At 60.7% G+C, this 14653-nt stretch overlaps 2 protein-coding genes across 4 annotated transcripts in view; one reads left to right on the top strand and one right to left on the bottom strand.

Annotated features, from left to right (window-relative positions):
- Positions 1–2421, top strand: part of DCAF8 (DDB1 and CUL4 associated factor 8) — a 41409-nt gene extending 38988 nt beyond the window's left edge. For all 3 annotated transcript variants that reach the window (XM_058700972.1, XM_058700971.1, XM_058700973.1), the window contains exons 12-14: positions 229–348; positions 713–829; positions 1446–2421. In XM_058700972.1, the coding sequence (XP_058556955.1) occupies positions 229–348; positions 713–829; positions 1446–1562 (354 nt within the window). In that variant the 3' untranslated portion in view covers positions 1563–2421. The remainder of the gene's footprint in view (positions 1–228; positions 349–712; positions 830–1445) is intronic.
- Positions 2422–3737: 1316 nt separating this feature from the next.
- PEA15 (proliferation and apoptosis adaptor protein 15) lies at positions 3738–13117 on the bottom strand. The gene is made up of 4 exons (XM_058700989.1): positions 12975–13117; positions 7250–7423; positions 5936–6091; positions 3738–5783 (listed from the first exon to the last, which is right to left on the bottom strand). The coding sequence occupies exons 2-4, from the start codon at positions 7419–7421 to the stop codon at positions 5719–5721; spliced, it is 393 nt and encodes a 130-aa protein (XP_058556972.1). The 5' UTR covers positions 7422–7423; positions 12975–13117; the 3' UTR covers positions 3738–5718.
- Positions 13118–14653: the final 1536 nt, after the last annotated feature.

Raw genomic sequence — 14653 nt, forward strand, 5'->3', positions numbered from 1 at the left:
CTACCTATACCTGGGAGATGAGAGTTGGGCCTGTTCTATCTACCCAGTCTGTGTCCAGCGTTTCTTCCACCCCCAGGGCCCTTGGCCTGCGTTCGTGGTGGTTGGGCCTGCCTTCCCAGCACTCTCTCAGCTCTGATTGAGGAATATGTTTGGCTCAAGGTGAGTAGTGGTTTTTAAGTCCTATTCCCATATACCCCTGAGCCTGTGGTTTCCTTTTCTCTTGACCAGGTAAACTGTCTTGAGCCCCACCCTCACCTGCCCGTGCTGGCAACCAGCGGCCTAGACCACGATGTCAAGATCTGGGCACCCACCGCTGAAACTTCCACTGAGCTGACGGGGCTGAAGGATGTAAGTAGCTGACTGCGGAGGTCCATGTTGCACTTTGAGTCTAACACCCTCCCCCACGCGGCTGTGATTGGCCCTCGGGGAGCATCCCCTGCGCAGGGGTCCAGGGGCAGCTGTGGAGTGCGCTGAGTTCATGGCGGAGTGGGGAAGGGGGGGTCTTTCGGAAGAATCGTTCTATTTTAGAGCTTCCTGACCTTCTCAGTGGATAAACCTGGGGCACCCTTTCCTAATCTGGTCTGGCTCCCCTTCGGCTTAACGGCTCCCGGAGGACGTTTTCAGGGGGATGGGGCGCCAGTCCCTTCTGATCAGGGCCGGGGTCCCTAGTCATTACTCGCCACACTCACCCCCAGCACCCTCTCCGGTTCAGGTGATTAAGAAGAACAAGCGGGAGCGGGATGAAGACAGCTTGCACCACACTGACCTGTTTGATAGCCACATGCTCTGGTTCCTCATGCATCACCTGAGACAGAGACGCCACCACCGGGTAAGCTGGCATTGGGGGGTGGGCGCCCGGGGGCGGTGACCCCCGCAAGGGTCACATGTCCTAGTGCACACTTCCTCGCCATTTTAAAAAGCGATCGGGTGGTTGTGGTTGGGTTGCTTATCCATTGTCCTGCACCCCCACCAGAGCCCTGGTGCAGCCTTGGAAGAGCCACCAGGCAGACGGGTGGGGTCTGCTCTCTGCTCTCCATCGCCATGCCTGAGAGCGCGGTGTTTGCAGAGGCGTGAGGGTGGGGAAGGAGTTGGGAAAAATGATAAGTGTCAGAGTGACTTTCTGTTTTTCCTTCTGCCCAAAGAGGCCTAGGGCAGGGGTTAGCAAACTCTGGCGGTTGGCATGCTGCCTGTTTTGGCAAAAGTTTTACTGGAATACAGCCATACCCGTCCATTCACGTTGTCTGTGGCTGCTTTCGTGCTACCACAGCAGAGCCGAAGACTTGCGATAGACATATCCAATAGACGTGATCGGTAATAGTTATTATCTGGACCTTTTAAGGAAAAGTCCGCCGACCCCTGGCCTAGAGCACCTGAGTTACAGTTAAGACCTAACAGGCTTGTCCTCTTTGTGGGGAAACTACTAACAGGCCTTTCCCACTCTACAGCGCTGGCGAGAGCCTGGGGTTGGGGCCACAGATGCAGACTCGGATGAGTCCCCCAGCTCCTCAGACACATCGGACGAGGAGGAGGGCCCCGACCGGGTGCAGTGCATGCCTTCCTGAGGCCTCGGACCCGGGAGGGGCGGGCCGGAGCTGCCAACCCCGATCCTGCCTGGACAGCCCTTTCCTGTCTCAGGCCCTTACCTTCAGCAGAAACGCACTTTGGACTTTTTGCTTTAGATAAAAGAAAGACCTCCTGGGAGACAGACAGACCGGAGGGGGCGCGAACCTGCGGAGTAGCTAGGAGTAGGAGCCAGGCCCTGGCATGGGCTCCGCGGAGAGGTGCAGAGGGCTCAGCAGAAACAGCCTCTCCCCAAAGCCTTGTTTTTTTTGGGAGGGGGGAGCCTATTTTGTTAACTGGTTTGGGGTAGGGAATGGGGTTTCCTTTTCTTTAATCTCCCTTGTTTCTTGGGTGGGGGGCGGGGATAACTGGCTGTTCAGTACCAATGGGCCGGGGTGGGGGCGGTGGATGTGCCGTTCTCTCTTTGGTTTAGGTTGTTGACCTTTTTCTTTATGTTTTAAAAGTCTGTGACAGTTGCATTCCCCTGCCCACCCCCCCACCCCCCCGCCCCCGGACGACCCCATCCCAGGATCCTGTTATTCTGGGGAGTCCTCGGAGCCCCTAACCGCCCCACACTCTTCACTGTCCTTCCCACCCGTTCATCCTCTGTCCTTCCCATGGTGTTTCACACTCGATGACGTGTCCCTCATGCCCTTCTCTTCATCCCGTCACCCCTAACTAGGTCTGGTGAGGGGGCTGGGGTGGCGGGAGGAGGGGCAGAAGTGGAGGAAGGATAGGAAGGATGTTACCTCTTCTGTTACTTAAAAAAAAAGTTGTTTGGTGGCAGCAGTCTCCTTGCCCTGTCACTGTTAGAGGCCTAATTTTATATCTATAAATATATTAAAAAGCAAGTCAAACTTGGATGTAGCACGTTAAAATTCTTGTCAGTTTGAATACCTGTATGTCCTCCGTGACTGCAGGGAAGGGACTGAAGGTGGAGGGTGGGAGTCCTGCCCTCGCAGTCGCACAGGGCCCAGCCCGCCCTCTGTTTGCGGCCACCAGAGATGGGGGCCGACCCCTTGGGTTTTTGGAGGCTCCAGAACGGAAAGATCCTCGATTCTGCCCTTCCCTGCTTCCTGCCGCGGTTGCGGGGTTGGGAAAACAGGGAGTTCCTTTCAGTTCTTTGCCCCAGATCTCCTACCTCTCCTTGGGTCTTGTGGGTGCTCCCAGGATGCTCTCCCAACCAGAGGCTGGCCCGTCTTTAAAACTTGACTGAACTGTGACTTCAGGAAGGTTCTGCCACTGCAGACTGTCTCTCCTCATACTGTACGTGACAGAGGACACGCTCACTCTTACCTGTAGCTGCTTCATTCTCTAAGCCACCCACCCTGCCCCAGCAGCCCCCTTCCTCGTGGGAGGAGAGTATAGCAGAGAAAGGCCTCCTGGGGTGGCCTCTCTAGCTGGTCCACCTCTTGACATCTCGCGACTGAGGGACAAATCGTTAATCTAAGGATGAAGATAGCTGGGGCTTGGACACCTGTCTCGTCACTGGTCGCTGAATGAAAGTCCTAAGTTGAATCTTTGCCCTTATTGCTTGTGCTGCTATCCACCCCCCCCCCCAGCCCCCCCGGCCCCCAACCGGGAATTCTGCATCCTGAGGCGGCCCGATTCTCCTAGAACAGGCCAGGAAGGAAGGGCAGAGTGAAGGGATGGAAGGCACTCCTTCCTCCTGCCCCTTTTCTTAGCAACGCTCAGACCAGATGTCAGCTGCTGCGTTTCCTCCCCAAGGCGGGGACGCGCGCACTCCTGTTGCCGGCGGGGTCGTGGAGTGGCCTGAAAACCATGCACTCTGGAATTGGTTGTGTATTTTCTCTCAGTAAAGCTTTTTTTTTTTTTCTTCTTCTCCTTTCTGACTGCCGCTGTGTGTGTGCGACATGTGGCCCATTCATTCGTGATGGACCGGGTTGGTCTCTTCCACTATAGGCTCCTGGCCCTGTCTCCCTTACCGTTTGAGGAGGTCTGGTCTGGGACAGCCGTGTTTCCAGGCCTGGGCTCCAGTGGAGCAGGCCCCATAGCTCAGGGCTACTCGGGAGACGGGTGGGGGGAGGCGGGGGGAAGGATACCATTAGGGGTGTTTTCCAGGCTGCGGTGAGGGATTTGGGGTATCGCTCCCCCTCCCCTCCCAGTCATTCAAAGACTCCAAAGTCCTGGTAATTCACAGAAATTCTAGAATCGGGTACAGTACAATCACCTTTATTCCAGGGTTAGAATGAGGCCGTGCACACTGCAGACAGGGGAGCACAGGATAGGGACGATCTCACAGCAGTACAGGGATGGGAGGGCAGGTTAGTCTTTTTAGATTATTTTTGCCTTACAGAGATACTACTAGACTCTGTTGAAAATGACCCTGTCTCCCTTCTCCCATCTCACCCTCTCTCCTCTTCAGAGAACGCTCCTAATTCCTTCCTCCCTCCCTCTCTCTCTCTCTCTCACACACACACACTCTCACATCACATATCCTGACCGGAAGGACAATTCGTGCTCAGTTCCCCCCTCCCAATTCTGCAAGTAGCTCTCTGTCCTTGAGGGAGAAGCCAGACAGGGCTGGGGAAACTTGGGAAGGTCCTTTAAGGCAAAACTGTGTGGAGTACTCAAGGTGTATGTGTTAAGGCAGGTGTCCGCAGCGGTGGCCAGAGGGGACGGCTGGGCTGGGCTGGGCACAGAGGCGGCTCTCTCCGGCCAGTCTGGCTTCTTCCCTCCTCCGACAGCCAGCCCTCCGCTCCCACTTAAGTTTTGCTCCCACGTCTTCAAAGCTCTGAACTTAAAACTTTCTCTGAATAGTCTCTTGAGATTGCATGTGAATTTAAAGTTGAAGAAAGTTTCTTCGCTTTGACTACACAGCCACTGGACTGGCGCTCCCTTCACTGCGCCCCCCCCACCCCCGCCCTGGCCTAGACACTAAGTTAATGCCAGACACAAGAAAGGGCAGACATGGCAGTGCGGGTTTAATATACATATATGTAGATATATATGTACACACAGTTAGCACGGTCAGGGCAGGGAGGGCATCTTGGCACAGGAAGGAGGCTGGGGTCACTGCACTCTAGTGATTTGGCTAGGAGGCATTCACGAGCCCAACACGCCAGGAGAGTGGGGAAGATGGGCGACGGGCTAACAAGTCCCCTCCTGGACTGAACTGGCGGCGGGGGGGGGGGGGGGGGCGGGGGCAGGTGGTCAGTGCAAAGGAAGACACTGTAATTAGCTTCTTCCCTTCGTTCCAGCTGGGGGCGTTCTAGACCCGAGATAGGGAGGGTCGCCTGTAGTCACCACGCTGGGACCCTGTGGGTGGGACGGGGTTGGGGTTAAGACCTAAGGAGCTCATTCCTCAGTCTCCCTAGGTTTGGAGTCAGTGTGTGCAACAGTCTGAGTAGGAATAAAGGAGTGGAAAAGAGGGCCCCCCCACCCCACATCTGGTTTAGGGGGGCCTGCTCCCAGCATGGGCTCTGGGGGAGGCGGGAGGGTCTAATGCTGGGTGCTCCACGGGGTTTGAACTTCGGGGCCAGGAAGGGATCCAGTGGTCCTCTCTCCTTAGATCCCTGGCTCATACCCATCCTAGGCCCATGGGAGGGGAGCAAAATGGGACCTGCCGGGGCCCAGGCCCTCCAACCTGAGGAACCACTAGAAAAGACTCGTTGGCCAATCCAGCATGGGAGTACAAACTCGGAACTCTGGCTGTTCTTTGCCCCGTCCGGGTGGGGTTTGGGTAACCACTTTCCCTCCCGCTGCTCGTCATTAGGTCCACCCACCTCTCCCCAGGCCCTCACCCCCAGCTCGGCTCCTCAGTGTAGGAAAATACAGGTCCTTTCTGCTCCCACACTTCGGCCGTGTGGGGGAAGAGTGGAGGAAAGGGCAGTAGGAGGAATGTGCCCATTTCTATTTGCATAGAAACAGCCCCCACCTCCCCCTAAAGTGGGGAAACGAAGCCCCCCCCCCCCAGCCCGACCCCCATCCTCTCACAAGGAGGAGGAACTTGATGAGCTAGACATACAGACGGACAGCCAGAGCGTGCGCACACGCACACACACGCGCACAGTAAGGGGGTTAGGACCAGGTTAGTAAGTGGGTAGACTGGGGGGGTTGCCCTCGCCCCTCCCCTGGAGGCTGGGGGAAGGGAGTGGTCCAGTGAAGGTCCAACCTTCCTCCTCTCCTCCCCCTCGCTCAGGCTTTCTTCGGTGGCGGAGCCAGTTTGATGATCTCTTCCTCCGAGGGCTGCCGGATGATGTCTGGGGGCAAAAAGGGAGGTGTCCAGGGACGGGAGGCGTGGACGACAGCAGGCAGGCCCGCCGCATCCGCCTCCGTTCTCCCCAGAGTCAAGTGCTCCAAGGATCACCCCTGGGCAGGGGGAGAGGTGCACGGTGAAGGCGTGGCCTCCTACCTTTGTACTTCTTGGCACTGGGGATGCGGGTCAGCTTGGTGTCCAGCTCATCCTCCTCGGAGATCTTCAGAACACGGGTTCTGTAGTCCACCACCATGGTGAGCAGGTCAGGGCGGCGAGAGATCTCGAAGATGTGCTCGATGTAGGAGAGGTTGTCTGAAGGAAGACGGAGACGGGGTCAGCCAGGCTGGAGAGGCCTCCCCTGCCGCACCAGGCCAGGCTTCTGGGACCCACACTGGCTATCAGAGGGCACGCCCCTGGAAGGGGCGGGGCTGCCGAGCAGGACAAGCAAGCTAAGGCACCAACAGTAAATACGGAGGACTTCCCAGGAAGAGCAGGTGGTTGGTCAGTGAAGTTTAAAACATTAGGGATTTAGAACGAGGGACTCGGGCTGAATACCAGGTTCCACGTTGCGGGGAGGGGAGAACAGAAGAGTTAAATGGCCTTCCTGACCCCCCACACCCACGCTGACTCCCTAGCACTCCTCCTCGTCAGCATCAGAATTTCCTGACAGCACCCATGGGGGTGCAGGCCCCAGACCAGCCAGGAGAGATGCTGGGCCTCGTGAGCCCGGGCACGGCCGTGGCCAGAAGGATGCTCTCCGTGGCGGGGCTGCTTCTAGACTGCAGACGCCCTCCGTCCTTCCTCCCTGGCTCCTCCCCTGTGACCCTCTGCAGCCGCCTCCCGACCGCTCGCCATGCTACAGGCAGACAAGTACCTCTCGCGGCCCACGGGGCCCACGGGTCACTTACCGCCCGCCGAATACCCCGTCCCTCAAGGCCCCCCACGGCGCAGCCTTAACTTACCTTTCCAGCCACCGCTAAATGTACCCTAGGCCCCACCAGCCAAGCCAAACAGGCCCCCTTTGCTCTTCCAGGCACACCAGACACTCCTGCCTCTGGGACTGTGGTCCTTTGCCAAGCACGCCCCCGCTTTGGACCCTGCCTTCGAAATACACTGGCCTTGCAGGGCTAGCTTAACGCACCGACTCCCCGCCCAAGCCACTCCCAGAGCAGTGGTCTCTAAAAGTGGATACGAAAACGACGGGACTTGTGGTTTTACTTCTAATCCCATCGCCTTCGACTTGTGTTTTAATGTGTTGTCGCACATCTGACAATAGCACAGGGGCGTGTGAGCGCCCCCGTTAGTGACTGACGGCACCGTAAGGCACGCAGGGACCACCACCCCCGGGACTCTACTCGCAGCCTCTCCCCCGTCCTGCCGGAGAGGAGCATGCTTGGCGCGTGCGGCCCCGACCTTGCTTCTCGCTGCCGCCGCCAGGACTGAGCCCGAGAGGCCGCGGCCCCCGCCCACCTTTGTCCAGCTTGTTGTGGCTCTCCAGGAAGCTGAACCAGGCACTGCCAGTAGTGATCTCCTCGCTCTTCTCGCTGGGGATGTCCTCCTTGCAGGCCGATTTGAGCTGTTCCAGGTCTTCAAGGGTGATGTTGTTGGTCAGGTCCTGGAGGAGGGTCCCGTACTCGGCCATGACTGGGGGCGGGATGAACAAAGGGAGAGGCCGCTGAGCTGGAGGTGCCAGTCCGGTTTCCTCGCCGGCACCCGCCTCCACCAGCTCCCTCCACCCTGGCGGAGGCTGGGGGCGGGGGGGAGGGGGGGGGCCGGGCTGGAGGGAGAAAATGAAGACCCAAGGGCGGCGGGAGCAGTCGGGAAGAGACGAGAAGCTAAGGGCCAAGCTTCAGCCTAGAGTGACAAGTCACACCTCCTTCTCCCCCATCTTTTTTCATTTCTGCCCCCCCCCCAGCAGTAACCCTGGCAACAGCTCCCCTGACTGAGGAGGCGGTTACCATAGCAACCTGCTCCAGACTTTCTCACCCACTGCCTCCCAGGCCCCCCCCCCCCAGAATCGCCCCACCCACCTGCAACCCCTCCCCCTGTCAAAAAAAAAAAAAAAAAAAACCAACAAAACAAAAACCCCACAACACTCCAAAACGACCTTCAGGGAGAGGCAGGCTGGCCGTCTGTGGCAGTGAGAAGCTCTGGGAGGGGCAGGAGGGGCAGAAGGGGGGCTGCTTGGTTAGAGCTCGTGTGTTCTAGCTCCCATTCTTCCCCAGAAGCAAAGGGGTCCCTCACTTCAACTCCCCACCGCCCCTCCAATGACTCATTTTGGATGGATGCCTAGGTGCTTGGTCTAACGGTCCCCTGGCCCCTCCGTGCCCCCCTGTATTCAGTCCTTAGGGCTCGGGCGGGCGGGGAGGGGGAAGCAACGGGCCACCCCCACCTTTGTGGAGCCCGTTCCTCCCTTGATGGCTGCCGGGCCTCCGCACAGCCCTCTCTCCTAGCCTTTGTGCTACGCCCGCAGCCCCCGCGCCCCAGAATACCAAGCGGCTGGCTCTGGCCCCCTGCCCGGTTCCCAGGCTGGCTGGGTGGCAGGGGAAGGGGTTTCGAGGCAGCTCTGGGAGAGTCCGGCAGCAAAGGGGCTGTCACCGCTGCCTGCACCGACGTCCGGCTGGCACCACCTTCGGGGTGGGCTCCTAGAGGGGGCTTGGGCGAGGCTGCGGCTCCCCCAGGCCTTCACCCCACCCCTCTTTCAGGAAGATCTTGAAGTGGGAAGGTAGAGAACGTTCAAGGCCCTCCTTCCCACTAGGTAGGAAGCGTGACTAAGACAGGAAGAAGGAAGGTCAGACCTTAGAATGAACTTCTGGAAGTGGTAAGATGTGAAACTCCGGTGCTGAGTTTAAAAGGGGCTCCCCACCCCCCCACAATGAGTATATATTTCTTTTATAATGAGAAAAGTAAAGCATTTTAAAAAGTAAGTTCTATCCTAAACTCTGGCTGAACCAAGGATTGGGACAAGGAGATAGACGACCTTGTACTTGACGGGGACTGCCCACAAATCACCCCAACGCTGGCCTGGGAACGTAGCAGACAGCGAGGGGCTGGCCTCACCCCATTTTCCTTATGTCTGGTCTAGGTGCAGGGAAACTGAGGCAGACAGGCATGGCATAGTAAAAGGCGTGGACCCAGAAGTCCGCATTCCCAACCCCCTACTCGGACCGGAACCAACAAGCCTCCCTTGGTGGCAGGCACCGTGACACACACACACAATGAGCCAGCAGGACCCCCACAAGAAACAGGCACTCACGGGCACGCTCACTTGCACAGCCAGGTGCAAGCAGACAGCAGGGCCCGGCGGCCGCCCCACCAGGCCGGGCCAGGAACAATGCTCTCTGACTGTCAGCACCAGGAGCCGTCTCTGCCTTGAAATCTAGGTCACAGCAGCAGGCCCTGGAGCCCAGCGCCCCCCCCAACCCCCTCCATAATCCCGGGCCAGGAGAGGGGGGTGACGGGCAGGGGGTCCAGGCATGAGGACATCCATGGGCGGGGGGGGGGGGGGGGGGGGGGAGTGGAGAGAGCTCAAAAGGAAGGGGCAGCACGGGAAGGAGGCAGGGTGCCCCCAAGAAGACCCTGCCCCCCCATGGAGGAGACCCTGACACCAAGCCCTCGGCTGGGAAATGGGACAGCGGTTAGGGGTCTCCTGTCCATTTTCACGCAGAAGAGGCTGTAACTAGATCCTGTGGAAGGAGAATGTGTGTGTGTGTGTGTGTGTGTGTGTGTCTCCTGGAAGGAAGTTGGGTTTAGGGCTCTGAATCTAAAACACAGACTTCCAGGGGAGGTGGGCGGGGAGGGATTAATGTGTGAGTGAGCCACCCACGAAGGAGGGGGGCGGTGGGTAGGAGCTTTCTTAGAGCGCGAGGCAGACGCGAGGCCCCCAAGAGGCGCGGGGGTGGGGGGGAACGTTGAGGGGCGCGGGCACCGGGAGGTGGCGGTGGCGGGGTGTGGGGGTGCGTGCGTGTTCTGGGAATGGATGTGTACGTGCTGGGGCTGGATGGGTGGCGGTGAGCGTACGAGGTGTGTGTGTGTGTGTGTGTGTGTGTGTGTGCGTGCGCGTGTGTGAACGCCGCACGCGTGTGTCAGCTCTATAATCACAGGCCCGAAAGCAGAGAGAAGGGAAGGGTGAGGAGGGCCCCCAGAATGGAGGAAGAGCCGGGGCTGGGAGAGGGAAGGAGGCTGCGAAGGAGGGATCCTAGGGGAGGGTGCGGGGACTCCGCGGTTACCAGGGTGACCTCGGTTCTGCCCCCCCCCTCCCCCAGCGGTGGGGACAATGACACCACTGGATGGGAGGGGTGTGGGAGCGGCAAGGAGGGACAGAAGCTGTGCAGCAGGGAGTGGGAAAGGCGGCCTGGGGGCTCCCTCCCTGGAGAGATCCGTCCAGCCAGGCCTGGGCGGGGCAGCAGGGGCAAGGCCAGCCCCTTGGGGAATTCTTGGGGTGCAAGAAGTGGAATCTCCTTAGGTGGCTCTCAAGTCTCACGGACAAGCACCATCCTCGGGGCGGTGTGGCCCCGGTGGGGCTTGGCAGAAGCCGGGCTCCTTCGCCCGGTCACTTTTGTCACCGAGACTCAGGATTCCTCAGGGCCTACAGAGGCGTCTCCTCCCCTCCCAGCCCTGCAAAGTCTTCCAGGTCCCCGGAGCAGCACAGAGGTTGTCTGGGGAACACCAGGCAGCCTGGGCGGAGGCCATTCTTGGGACAGGATACCAAGGCAGGAACCGGGGCCGGGGCCGGAGCTGAGGCTGCCAGGAAGTCAGTCCCCTTCCCTCCCAGATCATTCTGTGCTCTGCTCACTGCTTCCTCACACCTACCTTCCTTCCTTCCTTCCTTCCTCCCTCCCTCCCTCTCCTTCCAAGCTGGCCCCAGGTGGAGCCCTGACAAAAGCGGAAGTGATGGAGGAAGCTGGGGGGAGAGAGGCAGGTGGGGAGGATCTTACATGCTGGCCTCCGGGGATAGGAGCCCAGAGCAAGACAGGTGGGGGCCCTGGGGCACCACCTGCGGAAGGAGCGGGCCGGGGCACCCTGAGAAGCCTAGAAAATCGGGGTAACCCCTGTGCGTTGGGACACTACTTCATGCCCATCCCCTCTCCCGTTTGGTCCCAAACTCCCAGTAAACTTCAAAAGAAAGCCTTCCCCCCCCCCCCCCCACATCTGTGGCAGCTGCCGGAGTGGGGGGTGGAGGAGGTCTCCCACACCAGCAGGAGGGGGTCTTACTGCCTCGATTCTGGATCCGGGCATGGGGTGCCAGGCGAGGGGAAGCAGAGGGGTGAGTAGGGAGGGCAGGGCGCCCGTTCTACCTGGGCCCCAAGTTCAAGCAGTCCTAGTCCTAATGATTCCCTTAATAACCCACTCAGTTGACTTCTTCCCTTAGCTTCCATTCAGCTTTGGGGGGGGGGTGTCTTTCTTCCTGTAACAAAGGAAGAAGGGGGCTCTAAGACTCGGCCGGCCAGCCTGGGAATGAGGGGAGACGGGATACCCGGGCCTCAGGCTGAGAAGGCAGGTGGGTTAGCCCTGGGCACAGAGGCCCTCAGTCTTAGAGAAGGCAGACGCCCCGCGATGGGGGCATCAGGAGACCTCTGGCATCGGGTCGGGCAGGGCAGAGAGGGCTGCCTGCTGGTGAGGTGGCCCGAGTGCTGGCCACTCAGCTGGTGGTGTCTCTCCTACTCCTGTTTCGGTTTCCTTCCCACCTCTCCCCCTCACCCATCTCCTTCCTGCAGTCTCTCGCTCCCTTCCTCCTGTCCTATCAGTGGGCTTTCAGCCGGTCTCACTGGGTGGTGGCCCCGAGGACCGCTGGGGTCTGTGACTCAGTATCCCCCTCTGAACACTCAGGGCTAGAGTTTCCCTGCTGCCCAGAGAGCAGCAGCTTGGGGAAGGGCGGGGGAGGGGCTTGAACTGGTTGGCTGCATCCAGGTGGCGCGTGAGGGTCCGTAGGGAAGGGGACGGCCCGGCAGGGCGTGACTCCGTGGCCCTCTTCACGCATGACAACATGCACACAGGACGGGCACAGGTGTCGGGGGCGGTGAGGAAGTAGGCAACCGGGGCAGTGGGCAGCCTAGGGCATCTCTGGCAATCTCCCCAACGGAGTGTTTAGCCACAAAGGGAAGAGCAATTAAAGCTAATCGCTCTGACAGCCTGGGGGCCAGACTCGTCGAGAAACAAAACCCACACATTCAGCACGTTTCGCGAACTCCCCGGCGCCTCGCCCCATCCTGCTTTCGCCGGGTCCTGGCTCTCGGAGCCCGTGCTGCCCAGCCCCCAGCCCTCTTCCCACTGCTCTGGCCACCTCGGCCTCGCTTCCTCCCCTCCCGTCCCCGACTGTGTCCCTGTCCCTCGCACACATTCTCCTCATTCTCTCTCTCTCTGACTTGGGCTCCATCCTTGGCTGACTCATACTCATTCTTTTTCTCCCTCTCCTCTTCTCCCACCCCCTCCTCCATCCCTGGGCCACTCGGGGCGCAGAAACCAGCCGCTCCCGGCACCTAAGTGGGCCTGGGCGGGGGGGGGGGGGGGGGGGGGGGGGGGGGGGGGGCAGAGGCCGCAGCAGCCCCTTACCTTCCCGGCTCCCCCAGCGTCGGGGCGCCAGGCGGGCTCACTCACTCCGGATCCCGTCTCCCTGTCCCTCTGTCTTAAAGAGGGGCAACCTGAGGCCCAGGGCTCGGAGACTGTGCCCAGACAATCAGGGTGGCCTGGGGACAGGGGCCCCCACTCAGCTGTCCCGCAGACAGATGTTCTCCCAGGGGACGTGCACATGGAGGCCGTGGGGGGAGGGGGTGGATGTGTAGTGCAGGGACGTTTGTGATTTGCTGTGTGCGAAGCGATGTGTGGAAGAGTCACATGGGTGTGTGTCACCGTGTGTGCTGGCGTGTCTCTCGTAGGTGTGCGTGTCCCTGTCGCTTCCGACACGGACTGGAGGAAATTAGGGCTTTCGCCTTTGCTGCTCCTCCCCGCCCCCGGCTCCCGCCCCCCTGCCCCGGACACGCGCCCGCCGGTCCCCCGGTGGCCCCCCGCGGGCCGCGGCGGGGGTCCTGGCCGAGCCGGCCCGCGCGGGAAGCGGGCTCCCGGCCGAGCGTCCCCGGGCCGGGCCCCGCACCCCGCACCCCGGCCGCCCCCCGCGGCCCCGGGTCGCCGCCCCTGCGCGCCCGCCCGGCCCCGAGCCCGACCCCGGCCCCGGCCCCGGCCCCGGCCCGCCTCTCACCGCCGCGGGCTGAGCGCTCAGGGCGCGGCTCTCCGGCGTCCCGGTTCCTGGGCAGCGTCCGGAGCCTCCTCCTCGGCTCCCGCCGCTCCTGCCGCCGCCGCCGCCGCCGCCGCTTCCGCCCGCCGAGCCCGAGTCCGAGCCCCGCGCGCCCCGCCCGGCCGGCCGGTGACGTCACGGCGGGGGCGGGGCGGGGGCGGGGCTTGAGGGAGGGCCGGCGGGTGGGCTGCCGAGGGCCGCTGCCCGCGCCCCCGGGGACTGCGGGACCCGGCCCTCGGGTTTCGTTCTTTCCCAGCGGGACACCCTCGTCGCCCGGTTCCCTTTCGGTGGCCGCGGCGGCTGGGACCCTGGGGAGCACAGAGTGCGTTAGGGTTTAGGCGTCCGGCGGGCCTCGGGCCTCTGATCCTCTTAGCTGGCTGACCTGTGTTTGGAAAAACCTCTCTCCTCCCCTTCTGGGTCAGGGGACCCGCTAGCGAGGGATCGGAGGCCGGCTCGGGCTTCTCCACATTGGGGGCGGGGGCGTGGGTAGGGATGCAGGCGGGAAGCAACACGGGGCCTCGTCCCCTTGACCTGGAGCCCCGGATCTTCTCTCCTCGGGGGTGATGCCCCGTTGTGTTCTTCTCACCTTTCCCGAATATACCGCCCTCCTGCCTTCCCCCCACCATGATGTAATTTTATTTTCTGGGGAGGAAAAGAGCAGCAGTGAGCTCAGCATGCAAATATAGACATCTTGCAACGCCGCACTTAGCTCTGTCTCCTAGCTCTGCCTCTCTGCCCAGGCCCAGCACCCGGCGGCGGCTCTCAACTTCCTCTCCACCCCTAGGGACTTTCCTCCCCCAGATTCTCAGCCAGACTGAAAGAGGGAAGGAAGAAGTGGGGAAGCATCTGTCTGCACCCCCATCTCCAGCCTGAGGGCTCTTGCCTCAACTCTGGCAGGGTCTGGCCCTGGGAAGAGGTCCGGGCCCCACCAGTTCCCCCGGCGACCTCTGGGAACGATCGCCCCGGCCTCCCTCGGTTCTGGCCTGGCAGAGCCGGGTCAGGCCTCCGGGACCCCTGCTTTCTTGGTCTACGCTGCCCCGGAAAGAGGCTCAGGCTCCTGGCGTCTTGGGTTTTCCATAGGCCTTCTCTCTGCTCTTCAGTGGCCCTCTCCTGGCACCACACTTCCAGAGTAAGACCACCTCGTAATCTGCCTTTGAGGATATCTCATTTGTTCTGCGTTATAGGACCGAACATCATTTCACTGACCTGTCGTTAAGACTCAGAGAGACTCAATGGTGTGTCTGTAGTCAGTGACAGGCTCAGATCTTCCCGAGGCAGCAGGCACGGGGGACTGGGGCTCCGTGCTGTCTCCCGTCCTTTCTTGGGTGGTTTATGCCTCTGAGACTCAGTGTCCTCACCGGTGAGATAGGGACGCTGATGCCCGTCTGCCAGGGCTCTTCTGAGATTCAGAAATCGTCTCTGAGCACTGGCACAGAGGGGGGCTTGAAACCTAGAAGCTTCTAGTTAGTGTGGGACCTCCCAGTGACCTGTACTAGATCATAAGCTCCCTGTTAGAATCGCATCCGCCCAGGGCCCACAGCACGGATTAGACTGAGCATTAAATGGTTACCAGTTGGGTAAAAACACGGTCTCTGCTCCACACTCCTGTGCCTTCCGTAGGAGCATGTCCCGGGTTTGTCTGT

Source organism: Neofelis nebulosa, chromosome 15 (genome assembly GCF_028018385.1).
Source record: "Neofelis nebulosa isolate mNeoNeb1 chromosome 15, mNeoNeb1.pri, whole genome shotgun sequence".
Taxonomy (NCBI): Eukaryota; Metazoa; Chordata; class Mammalia; order Carnivora; family Felidae; genus Neofelis; species Neofelis nebulosa.